The 22,385-nt window shown below is 38.9% G+C and overlaps 1 protein-coding gene across 5 annotated transcripts; it reads right to left on the bottom strand.

Moving 5' to 3' along the window:
* Positions 1-954: 954 nt before the first annotated feature.
* Positions 955-22,275, bottom strand: LOC131313766 (exocyst complex component EXO84C). Of its 5 annotated transcripts, none has more exons than XM_058342268.1 (11): positions 22,107-22,275; positions 21,841-21,925; positions 19,846-19,998; positions 19,361-19,434; positions 14,514-14,659; positions 12,310-12,404; positions 10,426-11,470; positions 8,664-9,188; positions 7,493-7,681; positions 1,627-1,763; positions 955-1,525 (listed from the first exon to the last, which is right to left on the bottom strand). In XM_058342268.1, the coding sequence occupies exons 5-11, from the start codon at positions 14,607-14,609 to the stop codon at positions 1,222-1,224; spliced, it is 2,391 nt and encodes a 796-aa protein (XP_058198251.1). In that variant the 5' UTR covers positions 14,610-14,659; positions 19,361-19,434; positions 19,846-19,998; positions 21,841-21,925; positions 22,107-22,275; the 3' UTR covers positions 955-1,221. The 5 variants fall into 5 exon arrangements, with proteins under 5 accessions (XP_058198251.1, XP_058198253.1, XP_058198252.1 ...); XM_058342270.1 differs by having other exon boundaries at positions 19,872-19,998; positions 22,107-22,252; XM_058342269.1 differs by lacking the exon at positions 21,841-21,925 and having other exon boundaries at positions 22,107-22,213.
* Between the last annotated feature and the right edge of the window lie 110 nt (positions 22,276-22,385).

Genomic DNA, 22,385 nt, shown 5'->3' with positions numbered 1-22,385 from the left:
TATTTTATATGAAATGAGAGCACCATTTGTTGCCACACCTTTTGTGAAACTGCATCATATTCCTTCCCCCAGCCGACCACCACAATATACACTGCTGTCGTCACCTCTGCCTCCATTTCAATCCACAATCCATCAGATTGCTTCCAACCTTGAATTCCTAATGGTCTCACCAAATCAGACCATCCCTGTCGGCAATTCATTGCAACAGCAGTTTCACTAAGTGGTATTCTTAATACCCAATTGTATTTACTTCTGTAGCAATACACATAATTTGAATTGGGTTTTGAGTTTAAGATTTGGTGGCAGTGTTCTTTGCCCATCATATTGTATTGGTTTGTTGGAAATTGAGGTGTGCCTCTAACTCGGGGGCCAATTGGTGAACTGGGTTTTTAACTGGAGGTGAATTTAGAAGGATTAGTCAGCAAAGCATACAGTTTGGTGTTGAAAGAGAGATAATGGTTTTAGTAACAATCAGATTAGCTCGATCAAGGCTGATAATGGGGTTAGTTCAGATTTAAATGGGTCAGAACTGGTTGTGCTTGGAAAAAAATTCAACCTTGAACGAAGTACTAAATTCACGTGGGATGAATTCCATTTTGAAGGAAATGGAGAAACTGATGGTGATTGTGAATGGTGTGATTATTTTGAACGACAGATGAGTGGTGTGATGGAAGGTGATAATGGAGAAGTATAAGGACCGAAGGGAGGAGGTGAATGGGCAATTCTACCCCTCAAAAATGGTCACGTGTGCTGAGCACACGTCAATTTGCCGTCCAAAAAAGTAACGGCATCCAATACAGGGTTGACATTGAAACCTATTTCAAAATGCAAGGTTAAGCTTGTCCAAATTGAAACATGAAGGACCAAAGTGAACTTTCGCCTAAAGTCAAAGGGATATAACAGAAATTTTCCCTTTTAAAATGTATCCTGAACAAATGCACCAACATAATAAAGTTTCAGCCAATTGACATGATTTTTATTTATTTTTGCTAAAAATTGCTTGATCTACAAGGAGGTAACAGCCCCCTAACTAAATTTCCAAGACATGCTCTTCTCAGTTCTACCATGAAGTACTAAAATATGATAAACACGTAGTACTAGTAGAGAACATCTTAAATATACAAACTACAACAGCGATAACCAAACTAACTCTTTAACTGCATATTCCCTAGCATACGAACATACAAATCTCTCTATTAGACATGAATTTATCCAATGCTTTCAGCTTTCAGGATCCGTTAGGTAACCAGGACTTTCAAGTTCACCCATCTCTGCAGAAACAAATGACTCGAGGGAACCAAGTGTTGAAAGGGAAGAAGGAGAGTCATCAGAATCAGAGATGTCCTCATCATTCATCAAGATGTGACCACCATCACTCATCATCATCATCATCTGTCCATCATCATGCATCATCATGAGGTGTTCTTCCTCAATGTCCGATCCGTCCGAACCGGAGGCTCCCTGTAGAAGCTTGTTTATAGCTGTTTTGGCAGTCTCAACAAACCATTCGTCCTCGGGAAGTGCACTTACAAGGAATGAGAGTTTAATTTTCAGGCAGAATAAGGTCAAAATCCAAGCAAATTTTTATATTCTGTGGGGGAAAAATCAAAGCAAATAGATGGGTACCTTTGTGGATCTATGCCCCTGGCGGAGAAGGTCTGAATTGCGCGAGCTATTATGGCAGATGCCATCTGATGGATCTGTCGTGATGGGTAACCCGCAAAACGCGCTATTTCAACAGTGAAGTGCATGTCTAGAATTAACTGCCAACAAGAGAGAGAGAGAGAGAGAGAGAGAGAGAGAGAGAGAGAGAGAGAGTGAGTGAGTATTCACAACTATTTAGCAATGCATATAATATAGACTCATAAACACGAATCAAACAAACACAAAACTATTGTAATACCAATTACCAATACATCTCCAAAAACTACATAGAACACTAAGAAGCATACGCACGTCTAATAGAGTGCTCTTTTTGTTTGAACACGTGTCGGCACGGTGGCACTCATAGGACACTCTTTACATTTGTCTTTCATGTTATTTCTCATTCAGATGCTCTTTACCTTGCAAAGTGTTGTTGAAAAAATTGATATAGTTTTGAGAGGAATAGAAAGGGAAGAAGAACCAAACAAGGGCCATAGCCTTGTCAACTCAATTTTAAATGAATCAATAAAAAATTGGTCTTAGGTCCATTATGTGAATTTCATAAGCCCACAAGTCCACCTATTAGTTTTGTAATGTGTCAAGTCCATTTTAAAAAGTTCATAGCAGGCCCAAGCCACTCCCTAGGGTAGGGTAGGGTACCCTAGGGTTTAGAGACTTTCATAGGGTTTTAGGGTGTACTTTCCTATTATAAGGTAGGGTAAGGTATCCTAGCATAGGGTACTGTGAAAGGAAATGTATCGTAGTGTATCCCTCCAATTATGGCACAGATTAGGCGTAATCATATTGTAATCATAGATTAGGCATAATCATATCAATTAGGCTTAATTAGCGTAATCATATCAACTAGGTTTGATTAGCATAATCATATCAATTAGACTTGATTAGGTTTTCCTTTTGTGTATCATTTCTAGGGTTATTTATACCCAGCTTTGTAATCATATATGAATCACATATCAGTTTTCTCCCCTCTGTTTTACACTTGTCTGGTTTCATGGTATCAGAGCTATACCGATCCGGCATTTCATCGGAATAGCTTCGTAACTTCCCTCTGTTAAATCTGTCCATCTCCATCTCTCTCTCTCTCTCTCTCTCTCAGTCACATACACAACCGACAACTACAAAACCCTTTCTGACCCTCATCAGCTACCCTCAACAGTCTCCAACAACCTCCAAAGGTGCTCCTCCAGCCTTTTCCTGCCTGTTTCAAACACAACTCATCACTCAGTCATCTCCGGCAACCTTCTGACTACTCTCCAGTGACTCTGTTTGATTGCAACTGCTCTGATTCTGCTTCTTTAGAACAGATTTGGTATTTCAGATTCTTTGTTCTGTTATTCACCAAGGTTGACAATAAGATCCCTATTAGTGTACATTTGACTGGTAATAACTATTCATATTGGTCACATGTGATGAAAATTTTAGTTATGGGTAAAGAAATGTGGGGGCACGTAGATGGTTCAACGTTACCCCCTTCTGATCCAAAAGACCCAGAGTATGCTACTGCCTCAGGAAAAAGGACCAAAGAGAATGCTCAAATTCTGACAACTCCGTGGAACCAAGTATTGGTATGAATTTCTCAAAATATAACACTGCAAAGAAAGTTTGGGATTATTTAAAAGCTCTGTATCTTGAATCGAACTTTGCTAAACGATACAAGCTTGAAATGTTTATCCGGAATACCACCCAAAACAATAAATCGATTCAAGAGTTTTATAATGAGATGACTACTTATTGGGATCAGTTAGCTCTTGTGGAAACTTCAGATTTGCAGTTACTTGATAGCTATGTCAAGTTTCGTGAGGAGCAGCGACTTGTACAGTTCATGACCTTATTGCTAAGGAAACCCGGTTCAAAGTGGCTAATCTTGCACCTCCCTCACAGTCTATCTTTGCTACCCAGTCTGCCCCGCCTATTCAGTACTCTGCACCTCTCTTGCCCACTCCGGCATCCCATCTTTCTCAGGTTTCGGGCAATCCTCAACCTCACATTCCCACAGATGAGTGCAGCTATTGTCATCAGAAGGGTCATTGGAAGCATGCATGCCCTAAGCGTGTTCAGCCGAAGGGCAGAAATAATTCTCATTCAAGTGGCCCTTCTCGGACATCACACCAGCATTATCGCCCTTCTGCAGCCTTAGCAGCACCTACCTTTGGTGTGGTTCCTTCTCCTCCCATGTTCGAGCAATATCAGCAGTATAAGGCTTTCATGGAAGTCTTCAGGGGGATCATTACCAAGCTTCTGCCATGTCCTCTACCCACTCAGGTTTGCATGGTTCAAGTGTCACAGGTATATTACCGATCTCTTGGATTTTTTACTTTGGTTGTTCACATCATATGACTTTTGATTCCTCTCTTCTTATTAAATGTGTCTCTCCCACCTCTCCTATTAGTGTTGCCACTGCAAATGGATCTCCCATGCATGTTTCTATTGGTTCCATCCACTTGACTTCGCTATCTATTTCTAATGTCTTTTATGTTCCTCAGTTAACATTAAGCCTCCTTTCAATTAGCCAGCTATCTGACTCTGGTTTTGATATCGTATTTTCTTCTTTTGATTGTGTTGTGTAGGATCGGGAGTCCAAGAAGCAGATTGGGACAAGCCCCATAGAGTTGGTGATCTCTATACCTTGGAGAGCTTGCACATCCCATCCAAGTCATCTCCTACTGCTGCGTCGTCTTTCCGTTTAGATCAGAAGTCGTCTCCTTTCTTTGGCATTCTAGATTAGGACATTTGTCTAGTGAGCGTCTTAAACTCTTAGTTAAATCTGGTTCTTTGGGTCAAATTTCTATCAGTGATATTTCAGATTGTAGTGGTTGCAAACTTTCCAAAATGTTTGCATTGCCTTTAAATAAAAATACTTCTGTCTCTTCATCTCCTTTTCAGCTTGTTCATACAGATTTATGGGGCCCATCCCCAGTTGCAACAAAAGCTGGTTTTGTTTATTATGTTTCTTTTGTCGATGATTATAGTCAGTATACCTAGGTTTATTTGTTGACACACAAGTCTGATTTCTTTAAAATTTATCAGACTTTTCATGCCATGATTCAAACTCAGTTTTTTGCATCTATTAAAACCTTCGTTCTGACCTGGGTGGGGAGTACTCTCTTTCTGAATTTACAGCCTTCTTAGACACATGGGACTATTCATCAATCCTCTGACACTCTTTCCCAAAATGGTAGAGCCGAAAGGAAGCATCGTCACCTTCTTAACAACGCTCAATCCCTCTTATTGTCATCTTCCGTTCCTTCTGTTTTCTGGGGAGAAGCTATCCTCACAGCATCTTATCTTCTAAATCGGATGCCCACTCCCTTTCTGTCTGGCAATTCTCCTTATGAGCAACTCTACGGTCAAATTCCCAACTACTCTCTCCTCCGTGTGTTTGGTTCTACCTGTTTTGTCCTTCTCCCCAAGAAGGATCATACTAAGCTCAGTGCTCGATGTGCCGTATGTGTCTTCTTGGGGTATGGCATTAATCAAAAGGGTTATCGGTGTTATGATCCAGTGACAAAGAAGCTATATGTATCACGACATGTCACATTCTTAGAGCGTTTACCTTATTTCACTCTTCCTCCCAAAGCTACTCCTGTGGCCAAAGAGGATCTGATTCATATTGATCCCTTCCCTATGGACGTGCCATCAGATGAATATACCTCCACTCTTGAGATATCCGATATTCCTATAGCTTCTTCTTCACCTCCACCTCCCAACTCTTCTGCCTCCCAACCTGCTTCAAAAGCTCCTGATCCGCCTCTTCGCTGGTATCCTAATCGTGAAAATCGCCATCCACATTTACTTGCTTTTCCTACTTCTTATCAATCTTTTCTTTCTCGGATTCACATTTACTTTGAGCCTAGGTCTTATAAAGAAGCTTGTAATGATCCTAATTGGGTGGAAGCCATGAATGTTGAACTTACTGCTCTTGCTCAAAATCATACTTGGAACGCTACAAAGCCCGCTTAGATGCTAAGGGCTTTTCTCAGGAGTATAGGATTGATTATGAGACCTTTGCACCTGTCGCCAAAATGACCACTGTTCGCACTTTGATATTTGTTGCTGCTGTGGATCAGTGGCCTCTTTATTAGTTAGATGTGAAGAATGTGTTTCTTAATGGGTATCTTTCTGAAGAGGTTTATATGTGTCCTCCTCCCGGCTTCTCTCATCCCTCTAGTCTTGTTTGTCGCTTGCGCCGCGCCCTTTATTGTTTGAAACAATCTCCTCGTGCTTGGTATGCCCGTTTTCAAGATGTGGTTCTTCAGATTGGGTTTCAGCCTAGTATGCACGACTCTGTGCTCTTTCTTTGGCGCACCTCTCGTGGTTTGATCCTTCTATTGTTGTATGTGGATGATATGATCATCACTGGTTCTGATTCTGCTGCTATTGATGACGTGAAATGTCATCTCTTCCGTGAGTTTGAAATGAAAGACTTGGGCCCTCTTCAGTATTTTCTTGGTATTGAGGTTGCTTCTTCTCCTAAAGGGTATCTTCTGGGCCAGTCCAAGTATGTTACTGATATTCTCCACCATGCTCGTTTCACTGATAACAAAATCGTTGACACTCCTCTTGGGCTCCATGCCAAGTTCTCTCCCTCTGATGGCGTTCCTTTAGAGGATCCTATTGAATATTGTGAGTTGGTGGGCTGCTTGGTTTATATTACTATGACTCGGCATGACATTGCCCATGTTGTTCATATTGTGAGTCAGTATGTTTGTGCTCCTCGGTCTATCCATTGGGCCGCCCTATTACGCATTTTGCGTTATGTTCGTGGTACTATCCATCAATGTCTTTTGCTCTCTTCTACGTCAAGTTTGACTCTTCAAGCTTACGCCGATGCTGATTGGGCAGGAGATATTAGTGACCGCAAATCAACCTCTGGCCGTTGTGTTTTTCTAGGCGATTCCCTTATCTCCTGGAAAAGCAAAAAGCAATCTGTTGTTGCTCGTTCCACTGCTGAAGCTGAATATCGTGCTATGGCTCATGCTACCTCAGAAATAGTTTGGCTCCGCTGGCTCCATATCTCTTCTCCTACGCCTCTGTATTGTGATAATAAAAGTGCTATTCAGATAGCCCACAACTCGGTCTTCCATGAACGTACCAAGCACATCAAAATCGATTGCCATTTTGTTTGTCAGCATCTTCAGTCAGCTACCATTACCTTACCCTTTGTTTCCCCCACGTTGTAGTTGGCTGACTTCTTCACGAAGACCCACACTGCAGCCCGATTTCGCTTCCTCCTTGTAATCATCTATGAATCAATAACACATATCAGTTTTCTCCCCTCTGTTTTACACTTGTCTAGTTTCTGGTACCACTTTCATAGGGTTTTAGAGTGCACTTTCCTATTACAGGGTTTTAGTGGTTTAGGCACTTTCATAGGATTTAGGGTTTTAGGCACTTTCATAGGGTACCCAAGGGTGTGTGGACTTGTGGGTTTATAAAATCACTATAGTGGACCGATCACCAAATCTCCCATCAATCAATTCTTACTCAACACCTATGTCAAAGCTCTTAGTTATAGAGGCTAAAACCCTAACAAAGATTTTAAAAAATAAGAATCCTATTACTAGAAGGAAACAACCGATAAGCTTCCTAATTAAAATGAATTCAAAGGAAACTAAAATCAGAAATCAAGAACAAAATCCAAATTAACCCCCAAGCGAAAGTAGCTGTGCTGTGCACATGCAAGAATATTGGACGGTTTGGACCCTATATCTGCAATACAACTGTGCTCAGCACACCTTCCCATCTTTTGTTGATTTACATTTCTTAACGTATGTTCAACTTTACAGTTGAAAAAATGGATAAGGAGGCAATCTGGATAGAAAATCACCTGCTGCAGCCCTGATGCCTGAAGAGGTGCAGACTGGTCCTCTAACACACCCCAGAACTCCTGTTCATCAGATAACCACATAACCACAGTCAATGTTAGCCTGGCAAGCAAAGTTTTCTGTATTTTCTCTCTCCCGACCAACACATCTCCAGCCACAGTTGCTAACTGTTGCAGCTTCCCAAATAGTGCCTGCAACCATACCGTGAAATATCTTCAGCAAGAAATCAAGAGGACTAGTTGCAAACGAGAAAAGGAGATATCTATTTTTTTTTGGCTACATAAAAGGAAAAACTCACTAAACCACATTTTGCATTCCCATGTTGCTACAAAATTGCACTTTGCAGCAAGAAGACGGATTAAAAATGAATTGAAAGACATTGAGGTAGTACTTTGAAGAATGCTCTCTGTAAGTTTTTGCATAACACAATATACCCACCAATTTTAACTTCTGTGATCTTGTTCCCCGTCATTCAACATGTTCAAGAGTTTTCACAGAGAGAGAGAGAGAGAGAGAGAGAGAGAGAGAGAGAGAGAGAGAGATCAAAAGGGGTAGTTTTAGAGAGGAAGAGAGGGTGATCTATTAACGTGGATACTGGGTGTAGGATGGGTACTCATCAATTTAGTCTTTTACCATTTTGCCCATACCAGTTGACAGAGACTCAAAATCTTTTAGTGTAAAAGTTCAATTTCAGGAACACAGCTTTGGCAGTAGAAGAAAATACACAATCTCAAGAAAGGACACCAAAAGGGGTATTTCCTTTGCATATTAATATCAGAAGGATTGCAAGCACAAGGTAAAACTGCACTCAAACATGTTAATACCACAACATTTAGCAGAGATAAAACATGAAAGATTGATAAAATAACTTGAAACAGACAAACAAGTTAATAACCAAATGCAACTATAGACTGGCAGGGGAAAACGATTCAAATACCTGAAACAAATTTCCATTACAAGGAAATAGAAGAACTAAAGCAGATAAGATTGCATGAAGTGGCTAAAGTTGATCCAATGTCCACGTTCCTAAAAGTTCCTCATAGAATATTTTACAAGTTACCATTACTTTTGACACGATAAGGAACATCGTAATTAACAAAACCATGCAAAATTGAAGAGTAAAAACATCGACCAAATATGATACTTTCGGTAGTTTGAGGAGGAAAAGACAACCTGGAAGGGTAGTGAAGGCAGAGGATCAGAATCCCAGAACAGATCCTTTCCTTCACCAGTTAAATAAATCTGTGCAGCTAAACGCGTTTTCCCATCTCTGTTGTAAATGAAACTCAAAACATATTGTTGACAGAAGTGATCTCTGAGCTTGTCCAGTGAATGTTGAAGATGGCGCCTCCAATCCTTGAGTTCTATAGTACTACTTGATGTGGCAATGATGTTATCACCTACTCCAGTCCCTGCTTCCTTGCTTTCATTAAGTGCACTCAAAATTCTGGACACAGCCATTGGTAATAGCTCGTCCGCAACAGTATACGCTGTTCCCAATAGCGCAAGCTGTTCAGAGTCCGTCTCTGCTCTAAAAGGTAGAGCTTCTTTCAAGTCTGTAAGATTGTCATCTTCAGAATGGCTAGGTAACGCTTTAATCAAAGAATCCACATACTTGTCAAATAGATGTGAAATTCTGGTCAGGATGTTCACTCCAAAGTGAAAAATGACAAGGGGAGTTAACTGCTCTACGATCTCCTGCAAAGAATATGTCATCCTCTACATTATCAATTGATAACTAAACCACGAATGTGGCAACAGCCATGTAGATATTTGACCTATCTACACATCCCCAAAGTATAACAAAACAAATTTAAGTCACCATCCAGCCAATCACACCGCATATCCATGCAGAGAATTTTGAGATCTGAGTTTGACTTGGTACCAAATTCATGTTCAAATAAGCATGCACGGCGATCTACTCACCCCGTTTACACGAACACGTCTCTACCATTACCAATACATCATACCACAAGGCATGAATGCGAAGACATGGCAAGTATATGACACAAAACTGGACAAAAAATCATGGCAGTTTTTTAAAGAATGAAGAACAGAATTGAGCAAAGATATAATTATTTATACGGAAAATAGTAATTAATTGATTCTCTAAGTTCACATGTTGACGAAAGTTGAAATAGGAAACCCTCAGCAGTTAAAAAGGTTTACCATCGCAATAACTAAATAGCCAAATGTGTAATTCTTTTAATCCTCCATTTAGTTTTTCGAGGCTTGTGTTCAGAGCCCAGGGGTAACTCATTTGTGTCCATGATCGCCTCCATTATAATTTCTGGAAGCTTGTGTGAAGCGCTGAGAAGAGTTTAATGGGCATACCCCGCGATGGACGGGCCTTTCTAATGTATGTCTGAAGCATAGACTTTTCTAGATGAATTATGGAAACAATATATATACATTAGGACGTGGGTCTTACACTTATATATTAATGCTCGACAAGTATCATTACCAGATACAGGGGATGCAGTATGCTAAGAGGAGTGACCATGCCTCCTAGTGTATGTAGAGTCTACATGTAATCTGAACTAACAAGCTCAAAAATTTCTGGCACATGGACTAATTCCAGAAGCTTGTTTCCTCGGATTACTAGATGCTAAGGGTCATTGCAAAAATCACAAAAGATCAGGACCACATACAGGTGGACAACGACAAGGAATATGGTTTGACACTTGACAGTCAATTTATAAGATGAAAAAGTCCGATTATAGGCCACCTAAGATTTTCTCATGCATGTCATATCATAGGAAAAATGGTTCTGTAGACTCTTGAGTAACAACATGAATCACATGGTCAAAGTCATTCTCAAAATACTAATAGTTCTGCAATCCCTGATGTTTATGCCAAGCAAATATTTTGTTTCTAGTGTACCCAAAAGCAAACCATGTACTATATAAGTTTCCATTCCCTAGAATCAACATACTTTGATGATGAAAATGAACCTCATTCCACAACCGATGAGAAAGTTATCAGATGATGTTGCAAAAATAGAAAGTGGAGAGGCAAAGCGAGGTGACAGTGGCAAGCTCTCATCTGTTTCAGCAAAGTCAAGAACTTGTCTTCTAGCCCGTCTAAAATTCAACTCCATGACTTCATCAATGTATGGTTGCAAAAGCACCAAAAGCAACTTTGAGAGTTTTAGGCCTTGCGATTCCAATGCAGAACAGTGACTAAGACTGGCCTGAACACAAATACTGGCTGCACGCAAAGCATAAACCGTCTCAGAAGGAAGAGCATTCTCCTTAACCGACCGTACAAAAGATTCAATTTCACATTCTGCCCATTGAATGACTCTATTTGTATAAGTAGGATTGTCGCCAAACACCAAGCTAGAGTCCTTTGATGTCAATGAGATCGCCGAAAACACAAGGTTCGATAATGTGGCTGAATATGTTTCCAGGTAACTAGGGCAAAATGGAAGAAAAGCCTCGATGTTTCTTTGAAGCCGCGATCCATGAGATTTCAACAGTAACTGATTAGCCAAAGCGCTTTTTCCAAGCTTTACTAAGCCAGATAAAGCCTTCTTCAGTTCAAGAATACCAACCAAGGGTTGTTCAGTGATCTCAACTAGCTGATCCTCAACCATTGCCTTTCTTTTCAGAAAGGCGGACTTGTACGACGAGGGTTCAGCAGATGAAGTATCTCCTGAGCCTTTCAGCTCTGGGTGACTTGTCTCTTCAATGTCCAATGCCTCCAATGCTTCTTCCACTTTGTGCTCAGCCAAGAGAACATCAACATTCTCCAAAAATATCCTTTTGTGATCTTCTGCTTCATTTGGCAAGGGATCCTCAAGTTTAGAATTTTCCTGGTTTTGCTCAGTTTCCCGGATGTCACCAATAACTTGGTTCCACTCATCCAATTCACAGCATACACCACTCTTCAAATCATGCACAAGGATACCTTGAGCAGAAATAAGCTTTCGTAGATCATTCAACTCATGCTCCGTTTCCACCACTTCTTCAGATAGCCTGCAATAATCACCATAACTAATATTCTGCATATGTGGATCAGATCTATTTGCCAAAGTTACAGAACAAAAAGACATTCAACTAAGCTTATATGCAGTTGAGGAATCATTTAATAGCCACAATGTTTGTCAGGACATATATTCAACAAGGAGGTGATATCTCAATAATTTTACTAAAATTCGTCAGACCGGTAACACTGACTATGGCAATACCCATGAGAAGTCAATGACTCTTTGAACTGCTAGTTCGTTTAGCAGTCCCAAAATATGAAATGTTGATACTTTAGGAGTTTAGTGGCTTTAGGTGCAACGTTTTGAGGCTTCATGTTTCTGACAATATAACTCAAGTTACTCAATATACAGGACAACACAATGACCTTAGCCCAGTCATTGCACTTACGCAAGCGTGTCGTGGAAAACATGCCTGAGCTTCACAATCATCAAACACTAAACAATGAACTACATTTGACTTCTTAAATTTACTATTCCAAGTAATGAAGATTCATCAAGAAATGGGCAAAATTTGTAAAATGCATCACTTACGTGTGTAAAAACTTGGTTCCTTGATGGTTTTAACTTTCTACCACGATCTCCCATTATGAACACACCAAAAGTAGACAGGATATCAAGTTCATTTTCGCCCTACACAGTCTATGTCAATAGTCATGCAACCACAGCCAAGGCTTTAGAGAGAGATTGGAAATATTAGGAAGTTTTATAGAGACATTTTTGCAGAGGTATATGTCATGTTTGGTTCCTATGGTTATTCACAAATTCGCTCATTGTGTGCTATCAACAGAAAAGAGAGATGTCAGCAGAAAAACAAACACACTACATTACCTCAAGAAAGCCAGGTATTTTGTGCGAGTATTTCCACACAAGTTCTCCACTGCATCCTTTAAATCCAAAAGCTCAAAACAGAGTTTCCTGATTCCCTACATGCATAATGTTTTCAACTTATAACTGTTGCATTTATCCAAGGAAATGTGGGGAAAATTGTTGTGGTAGGCGTTTGACTATTTCAAAGCCTAAAAAGTAACAAATTGAAACGCTATTAAACATATCGGGGAAGGCACGCATCTACACTAAAACATGCAGGCATATGACACCATATTCGGCTACACTGCAAAAACAGCTTAAAAACACAAAACTCAGATAGTAAAGGGGCTTCTACCTCCTCAGGAGCATACATATTGCATATCAATAGCTCAAAGAGTTGCGTCCTTTTTATATGTAATTTTTTCGTGGTTAAACAAAAGAGAGACAATTTTCAAAAAAACAAAAAAACAAAAGAGAGACATAATTAGGAACAATTATACCAAACAATCAAATGAAATCCTCTCTAGATTCACGCTCCTGTCCGCGATGTAAAGTACCTGAGGGAAAAGAAACATTTTAAGGAGAGGAGTGTTTAATGCGTCCGCACCCATTTGTTAGGGTGTTTGGTGTGTTCAAACCCATTTTCAACTAAACAGGAGGCAAACATCTACGCCCACACGTGCAAGCACATCATACATCATATTTGGCTAGGTTGCAAAAACTCATTCAAAACAGAATTGTCACAACAATCAAACCAATCCTTCTCTTCAACGGCACCTTTTCCCTTGGCAAAGACAGCAGCCATACCAACTCCAACCTCATCCTCCGCCCCATCCTCAGGATTTACACTATGGCCAATGGGGGTATATGCCCCCCTCAACTCTTCAACACTTATGTAACCCATAGTACTTCTGTAATCTTTTAATTTGCCCTTTTTAAAGTCACCTCCTACTGAGTTCTGTGTGGTGCACGTAATTTTATTTCAATGGTTGTTGTTCGTTGTGGCGCATGTAATTTTATTTCAATGACTCCACCTAATTTTATTTCACCTTCTATCCCGATGAATATTGATTTGTGTTATGCATTCACTTTTGTTCAAATATTCACACAGATATCACCGTGGTTTCACCTTATGAAGAAAAGTCTGTGTTAATATAGTGGTAGTGACTTTAACAGAGTCCTCGCAGTAAGAAAACCTCCCAGTCCTTCACCCAATTTTTCATCAAATTTCAGTGTTAATTTGGTTTAGAAGGTTAATGAGATAAGAACCCCTCCAATGGTTCTGATCAAACTTTTGAAATATTCCCAACTTATCGCAAGAACCCATTTAAGTAATTTTTGTAGAAACTTTATATCCATCTCAAAACCAATTGGCAATGAGTGGAGAGATCCCAAAGGTTATTAAGCGATCACCCATTCCACACCCAAGCAATGTGGGACTCTATTTCCTTAACATCCCACTCACGTGCAGCCGCGTTTGAGGTCTGTCACGTGTGGCCACTTTTGGGTCCTATCATCATGCAGCCTTTTTGCTTGTCTGTCATCGTGGGGTGTGGATTGTGAATTTTATAAAATGTGGAGTGGAACGGGCCCCGCTTTGATACCATGTAGAAACTTTATATCCATCTCAAAACCAATTGGCAATGAGTGGAGAGGTCTCAAATGTAAATGTTATTAAGTGATCACCCATTCAACTCTCAAGCAATATGGTAACATCCCCCTTACGTGCAGCCGCTATTGAGGTCTGTCATGTGTGGTCCTATCACCACGCAACCTTTTTATTGGTCTGTCATCGCCGGGTGTGGATTGTAATTTTTTTTTATTAAAATGTGGGCTGGAACGGGCCCCGCTCTTATACCATGTGAAAACTTTATGTCCATCTCAAAACCAATTGGTAATGAGTGGAGAGGTCCTAAATGTTATTAAGTGATCACCCATTCCACACCCAAGCAATGTGGGACTCTATTTCCTAAATAATTTTTATTTTCAAAAAAATGAATGTTCCTGCCGATATTCTTATCCCAAGAAATGTAACGAAAACCCATTAAACAACTTTAATCAATGATGAAGGTTAAAATGGAGAAATTTCAACACTCAGGTTTGTTTGGAACTTGTGGAAATTGAAGTAGAACACACCATTGGGCTTTACTTTAATTTCCCTCGACTGGATTTTCTCAGCGACCAAACCAATGGGACTATGGGAAAAAGAGATGAAAGTTATTAACCTTTTCAGTGTTGGACTGGTAAATGGTGTCGATTTTGGACTGCGGAGTGACGGATTCGATGGATGGGAAGTCGTCTTCTTCTTCACTGCTCTCCATTTCTTACCCCGCTTTTGCTTCACCCACTACTTTCTCTTTCTCTCTTCCAGCTTTAAAAGACAAGAAAATTTCATATTACCACCGTACCTTTCGTGCAAATTACACATGAGACCTGATCTTAACAAAACATCACATAAATACCTTTTCATGCAAATCACACATGGACACCTAACCTTAACAAAACATCACATAAACACCTGACGTATTAAAAAATTCATCAATTAAACCCCTACCGTTAATCTCCGTCCAAAAACTAACGGAAAACATGTTTCTCTCTCCAATTTTGCTATCCACACAGACTTTTTTTCACATATTTTGCACAAATTTTTTGTGGGGTCCATTTTTGGGTCATACACAAATTATCCGATCTGTTCACTAATTCTAAAATATTTTTTCAAGCGATCTTGCAAAAAATCAGCTCCATAAAATAAATGTAAGTGTATGATCCAATTGTACAGCTTTTCATTCAGAATTCTGGATTAAAATTTTGAATAAAAAGTTGTAAGATTGGATCAAACACTTACATTTACCCCGTTGAGCTGATTTTTTTACAGGGTTACGCAAAAAATATTTTAAAACTAATAAAATGACCGAATCATTTTTAGGGACCCAAAATTGGGCCCCACAAAAATCAATGTAATACTATTTATTAATCAATACTTAGAGGAAACTACATGAGAGAACAATCGGAAAAGCCCAGTCAGGATGGCCGGACATGTGGTCCTGTTAAATCACCAATCCTTTCTTTAGCAGCGCGAAGCTCACTACTTTGACAGACTTTTGTGGGATTGTTCTCAAGTGTATTAAAATCTAAGTATAGACCAATATTGATTCGATCTTATCCCCAGCAGAGTCGCCATTGTGGGCAACGTGCCCTTAAAATGTAAGGCGGATTGAGGGAGCACAAGCGGTGAAGCAAGCGCTCGGAATACAGAGTCGCAACTCGGGTTTGAAGGTCCGACACCCAAGGAGCCGTATTTCGAAGCACCTGCCGCGCTGTTTGATTTGAAAAAGTGAAGGAATCAGTCCGTCATAACCATATCTGGGTTAGGGAGCCAGGTTACGAGAGGGGGCGGGTTTTAAGGCACCCCTCTCGCCCAATCCGAAGATCGGTCTTTACTTAGGCATTTGTGAAAGATGTTTGAGATTCTATTTGATTAATCAATTCTTTTTAGCCATTTAGGGGCGAGAAATAGTTTTATGGGGATTAAAGCTGTAACACAATTTGTAGGATGTGAATGATAGCATGGATGCAAAAGCAGTTAGTATAGGATGAGAACACTCCTGTGGGAGTTTAAACAAACTGGGAAGCCCTGTTTTAGAGTGACGTGCGCAGGAAGAAACCAGCATGCACTGAACAAGTCACTGCATGCTGTTCACACCTGCGTGCGCCACTAAGAGACATGCACTCGCCAGTGAGCTCAAACCCACAGCTCTTATTCTCAACCCTCTGGGCTCTGGAAATGACCAGTGCTCACCCAGAACAAACCAAGCAGTTGATAGGCAGTTAATAAACAGTTTATAGACTGAAAAGCCCTACAAATTAACAAAACACCCCATAAACAGTGTGGAGACAAAACAACGGCCTAAGGCCAAGTTACCCATGCAAGGCCACTCACTAGTCAGATACAGACTGGCGCGCGCGTATGGCGCCTCGGCGCGCGCGCATTGCTCCCCGGCGCGCGCGCGTCTAAATCATTTAACCGTTTGGTTTACATGTTTTTGGGTTCTGGAACATATCTAGAATGATCCCAGGGGTACTCCACAGTAACAAATATGCATATTGAAATACAGCTAACAGTTCTAACAAAGGAAAACAGTAAACTGGTTATTTACATGCTCGTAGTGATCTATATACAAATTAAAGCATAAAAAGAGCAAGGAACCAATCCCCACGCAGATCCGCGCGCACAGCCATGGAGTGGCGCGTGCATATAAATGACTGGCGCGCGCTGGTCCAATGCTCACATGGTTTTGAAACCTTGCCAGCTTTAAGGCAAGGGCATGGTATTGATTACCAACCTTGACCCTGCTAGCCCCCCTCAGGGATCAAACAGTAAACAGTAAGTATGCTATACCTTTGGTTTTGGGTTTGAAAGAGTATTTGAGCTTTGATATTTGAAGGCTAGATTGAGGGGTTGGATGTATGATGATTGAAGGAGGAAGAACAAATTGTGCTCTTGGATGCCTTTGTATCTCTTTAGTTGGCTTAAAAGAGTACAAAGTGGTAACCTTTTGAAAATGAATTTTTGTAAACCTTTGAATTTTTGAACCCTTTTAATGGAAGAACCATGGGGGGTATATATAGGGAGAGAGGAAGGTAGATATGGTGCAAAGAGAGGAGCTCAGCCAGTCCACGAGGCTGGCTGAGGGTTACTTGGTAGTTAAGCTTATTAACCCATAAAGGTGATGGGGACAGGTTTTGGACTGGCACGCTCAACGGTCAAGCTTTGACTGTTGACCACACCTGGCAGCGTGACCAGCACGCACGGGTTTGGGAGCAGCGCGCGCGTGTACCACTTACTCACGCGTTGGTCAACGGTCAAGCTTTGACCATTGACCAACACCTGTCAAGTTAATTTGCGCGCGCAAGCTTCAAATCAGCGCGTTTCGGTAGGGTTTTTGGGCTAAGGTTAGAGGTTCAAGGGTTTTTCAAAAACTAAAAGCTCAAATACTTATCATTCCCGGGGTGTTCTTGATCCGTTTTTCAAAAACCGAAAGTAAACTAATCTGAAAGCCCAGATTGGGGTGTCTACAGTATGGTTATGGAAATGGTAGGTACTCTCCGTAGGTAATATAGTTTTGTTTGCCATTCCATAGGTAATAGTATTTGTAGTAAGCATATCTATGTTAGTATATTTTTGCTTAATAATTATTGAATAATTTTGTAGGATTCTTAATTGAATTTATGGTAGTATTTAATGAAATTGGGCTATTCAATTTCATGAATATAGTTTATATTAATCAATATGATATAATTTGCAAATCTAACAACTAATAGTGTTGATACCAATATACTTGGCAGCGATCAATCAACGAGGATTGATTCATTTGTAATTGATTGATCTGGTTATATGTTAAACCAATTGATCAAACGATTTGAATCAATTAAAATCATATTTGGCAGATGTAGTAGTTAACAATGATGTTGATTGATAGTGATTAGCGAATATTAATACAATTGGCTAAAGTAGGCTGACTAATTTGTTTAATTGATTAACCATGGACTTATCTATTTCAATCCTTCAAATTATACAATTAGCAAATTTCAAAAATGGTTAATATTGATCATTTGGCAAATGAAGTCGTAAACGGTCTTTGTGGTTAACATTGATCACTTGGCCAATGTAGCAGTAACTACTAATGAAACCAGTAAATTGAAATATCTCATTTATTTGATCCTTTTTAAAAATAATTTTATTAATATAAATGCTTTTATTTAATTTATCATAAAAGTAATACAAGTAGATCCAAAAAAATTTAATGTGGTAGGTACTATTAAAAATAAATAAATAAATAAATATAATAAATGATTATTTAAAAGTAAGTTACTTAAAAGTAAATATGTCTATAATATAGTTTTTCCATAATATTTAAAAGTAAATTACTTAAATATATCTATAACAAATGGTTATTTAAAAATAAATTAATTAAATACATTTATAATGTTATTTAGAAATTATGGAAAATATTTTTCAATTTTTTTGTTTTTAGATAATTCTTCTAATTATATTATATCTTCATAACAAATTAAAATTTTAAACTAGATTGTTAATTGAACACAATTTTTTAGGTTTTTCACTACCCAATTCTTAGCAAAGAGGCAAAATATATGGTGTATATAGCTTAAAGTGGTGTGAATATATATATATCCCCGAAATCTCCAAATTTTTTTTGCCAAAAAATAGGGTGCTTTCTTTTAAATTAACGGTAACTTGTTATCGACCAACCGGTTGTTGTAAGTATTGTCTGTTTGTGTGGTAAGTTTTGCTTTATATGATGGTAAGTGTTGCCTTAATCAATGATAAGTGTTGCCTGTTTCTGTGGTAAGTAATCCTTCGTTTTTTTGGTCAAAACCACCTCGTTTTTAACAAATCACCCTACTTTTAGTTTTTGGTTTTGATCCAAGAGTTATGATTTATCTATTTTCCATCCAAGGGCTGTAATTCATTGGGAGTATGATGCTCCCAAAACCGCCTGGGAGCATCATAGCCGGACCCGTCAATTTTGATATTCATGCCAATTTTAATTTCTTATAATTTTTAATATGAATCTCAAAAAATATGCAATATGAATCTCGTTCTCGATTAGTTCTATTATACAAAGATTACAAATTTTCGAGTAGATCCACGACGTAACGTCACGGCTTTTCTCTCCTATAAAATAACTAGGTGTATGCCGTCGTGCTTGCAAGAAGATTTCGTGCCCGTTGTTTGTTTTTTGAATGAGAATAGCTTAATAAATTGTAGAATAGAATAGTTAAGAAGTTATTTACATAAAGTTACTGCTGGTCACTATCTCCATATCACAAAAAAATTCAAAGAATGTGACTTCAGCTTCCACATTTCCTAAATGCATGCCAGATTGTTTAAATGTTTACATAGCTTCTGCTTAATCGCTTCCTCATCCTTTAAATGCCCCAAAATCTTCACATATCTTAACTGACCATAAAGAAGGCGGGAATTATGTGGTTTACACAAGTTAAACAGTCAATAAGACAGGGAAAAACCAAAGCCTGGGCAGAAAATTACCTCCAATTCTCTTGTATTTGTTTGTCTTTTATGAGCATAGCGACTTCCTCAATGCCATTGCATGCCTCAAAATCCTATATATTACTACCAAAAACTTAAATATGCAGGTAGCAAAAGAGTTTAAAATGGAGGCATCGCTTCAGGAAAATGTACAAATAATCACAAGTGAGTGGAAAACTTCAGACGGTATAAGCCAGAATATTCAAAAGAAAATACGACGTTGAAACTTAATTTTTTTTCCAATAATTCACTCTATCAAACTTCAAACAGTTAAAGCTTGATATTATCAAGGGTTATCAAATATATTGTAACATGTAGGTTCAAACATTCAAATGAACTGTCCCAAAGAAGGAATAAGAGTCAAGTGCCACTTGTGGCTAACAATCAGATGCAAAGGGGTCCTTGTGGTTAATAAATCGAGCAGATGTTCTATACTATGCCTTCTCCAGAAACAATCATAAGCACAAAATGCTAACAGAACTTACATGCAGAAGAGCATTAGCTGCATTACCAATCATAGGATTGAAAATATCCAACTATCGGTTCAACATCTCAACAGCCTTCTCAGGTTCTTCAACAGTACTGATTGTCACAAACCAGAAACTGCACCTCTGATCCTTTTCCCTATTTTAAATTACCTACAATCAAACGAACCTAATCAACACAAGACGTTCTTCACAATTTTCAGTTCCCCAATTGTATGTTAAAGTCAAATAGTCACATTAAAATGAAGATGAAAATAGTGCCCAAAAATTAGGACTACCAAAAACCAAAGAATCATTTCGAGTTGTGTAGTTTCTATATGTCCCTTTCTCCTTTATCCTTCCACACCCCTTATAAGAGAGAGCATAAATCAATCTCTCGAAGATTCTAAAATTCACCAAAATAAATTCCTTGTTAAACTGCATTGATATAAAGTTTATAGCATGATATCAGCCTAAACAAGTTATATGTAATTTTTAATAATCTGGCTTTATCTGATTCCAGTGCTAACAAGACAGATAAAAGTGCTAAATACCTACAAATCAGATGAGAAATTGGCAATCATAAGCAATTGCATGAGGGAAACATAGTGATTCCTCATCTCTTGAACCAAGAATGTAGAAATCTATCAAAGAACAATACTTGTGAGGGTAACTAAGCTCCTCAACTTTGTAAAAATATTAGGAGGGTAACTAAGTTCTTTGTGTGACCAGCTCAACTCATTCACTTCTTATAATCACACGCACACACACACACACACACACACACAGAATAATGCTAGATACAGAATATTTTTCCTCATGTTTTGGTGGAACTTATATGCTACTGGGTAGTATCATTTTTACTGCAAGTGTTTGTAATAAGTTGAGGTACAATGCCATGTTTTTTCTTCTTTTTTTATTTCCTTCAGTGCGCAGGTAGGGGTAGGGAAACTGTTTGCGAGAACATATATAGTTTAAAGAAGAGGTATAGAAAATTAGAAAAACTACAGGAGAAATAAGAGAGCTAATGGAAACTACATTGAATACAGTCAATGCAGTCAATGCTATCATATTGACACAACTATATTTACTTGTTTCTTTTTATAAGCATTCGTAAGCTTTTCATACTCAGCCTTCTTTTTTGCAAATTTGACTTCCTATGGAGCTTTTTCATGCCAAGACTACTTACAGCAAAAAAGATTCATAACACCCAAAGAAAATTAGCCTCTCTTTTTTTTACACACAATTAACTCATATCTGCATATCACAGATAGCTAACTTCCTGATAAGACTAAAATTGATTCACCGAATAGTACCATCATAAAACCTTGAAACTAATGAGAATAAGACATCTGAGCCATTAGGACCTCAGTTGATTAGTTAATATTTCACTCTAATTTTCTCTGGGCACCATAACATCAATTATACATATGCCAGATCAAACTGGGTCTTTCTAGGCCGATCCAAGCTTCTTAAATATTGTTTTTACCATCTTCTCATGGGTACGATATGCCAGCAATTTCTTATTCAGTTTGAGTGGTAAGCACATAATAATAGCCACCAACATCACATGTCTCACTTGGATGGCTTTCCTAAGTCCACCGGACAAAAGGACATCGAACAACCATAGCGCAACAAAAGACAACCCAAGTTTATGGGCAACGAAAGTACTTGCACCAAATAGTTCTACCAATACTAAAAGTATCATCATAATACTGTAATTGATAAACAAGCAAACGTAAGCATATATGATGTGCACAAGCATTATTGAGACTTCAAGTACATGTAATTTCATTATCTAGATTCACAAATTGCGAACTCAACAGAGGGGGAAAATGAGCTTTGCATAACTCAGGGGAAAAACTTAAAAGTGGACGAATCATACACAGCTAAGAAGCAAATTGCATATAGAAAACTAAAAATTGAGAGCAGTTTTGGTCTACCAACTTAAATATTTTCCCATCACAGCATTTGAGAGAAAGACAAAATGGAAAACTAATCCACCATAGCATTTACCTTCTGCCGTGCACAAATCCTTGATCTCGGTCACCAAACCAGGAACGACTTTATGCTAGCGAGAAGGTAACAGAACATGCAACGACTGGCAAAATACAAATTTCACCCCAATTACAACTGACTCTATCCAAAATTTAGCAGACAAAGCAATTCCTAATCTGTATGTGACCAACAAAAATGAATTGGCAGATCGAATTCGGAGTAAAACTTGACGATTCACAATGATCCGATTCTTCCAGAGAGAAGATGCGGTCGAGATCGATTACCTGGATTTAATGGCGGCAGAAGCATGGCAAAGAGACCTAGGTTCACAGGCATAGCGTCCTCGGTAAGAAACCCAGCAGAATACAGTAGTAGCGAAGAGGGAAGAAGAGACACAGGAAAACCTAGATCGTTCTGATGTTGGAGATCTGGGACACGTGGATCATCTGGACTACAGTGCAAAATACACGGCTCATATCCAGGTTGACGTAAATACCCCTGGACACTAACCTTAGTCCCTCCAATCCAGGGGCTTAATTGGAAAAAGTGGACCAAAAAAGTCC

The sequence above is a fragment of the Rhododendron vialii genome, chromosome 13a (assembly GCF_030253575.1).
Source record: "Rhododendron vialii isolate Sample 1 chromosome 13a, ASM3025357v1".
Taxonomy (NCBI): Eukaryota; Viridiplantae; Streptophyta; class Magnoliopsida; order Ericales; family Ericaceae; genus Rhododendron; species Rhododendron vialii.
This window is presented reverse-complemented; position numbering and strand designations above follow the sequence as displayed.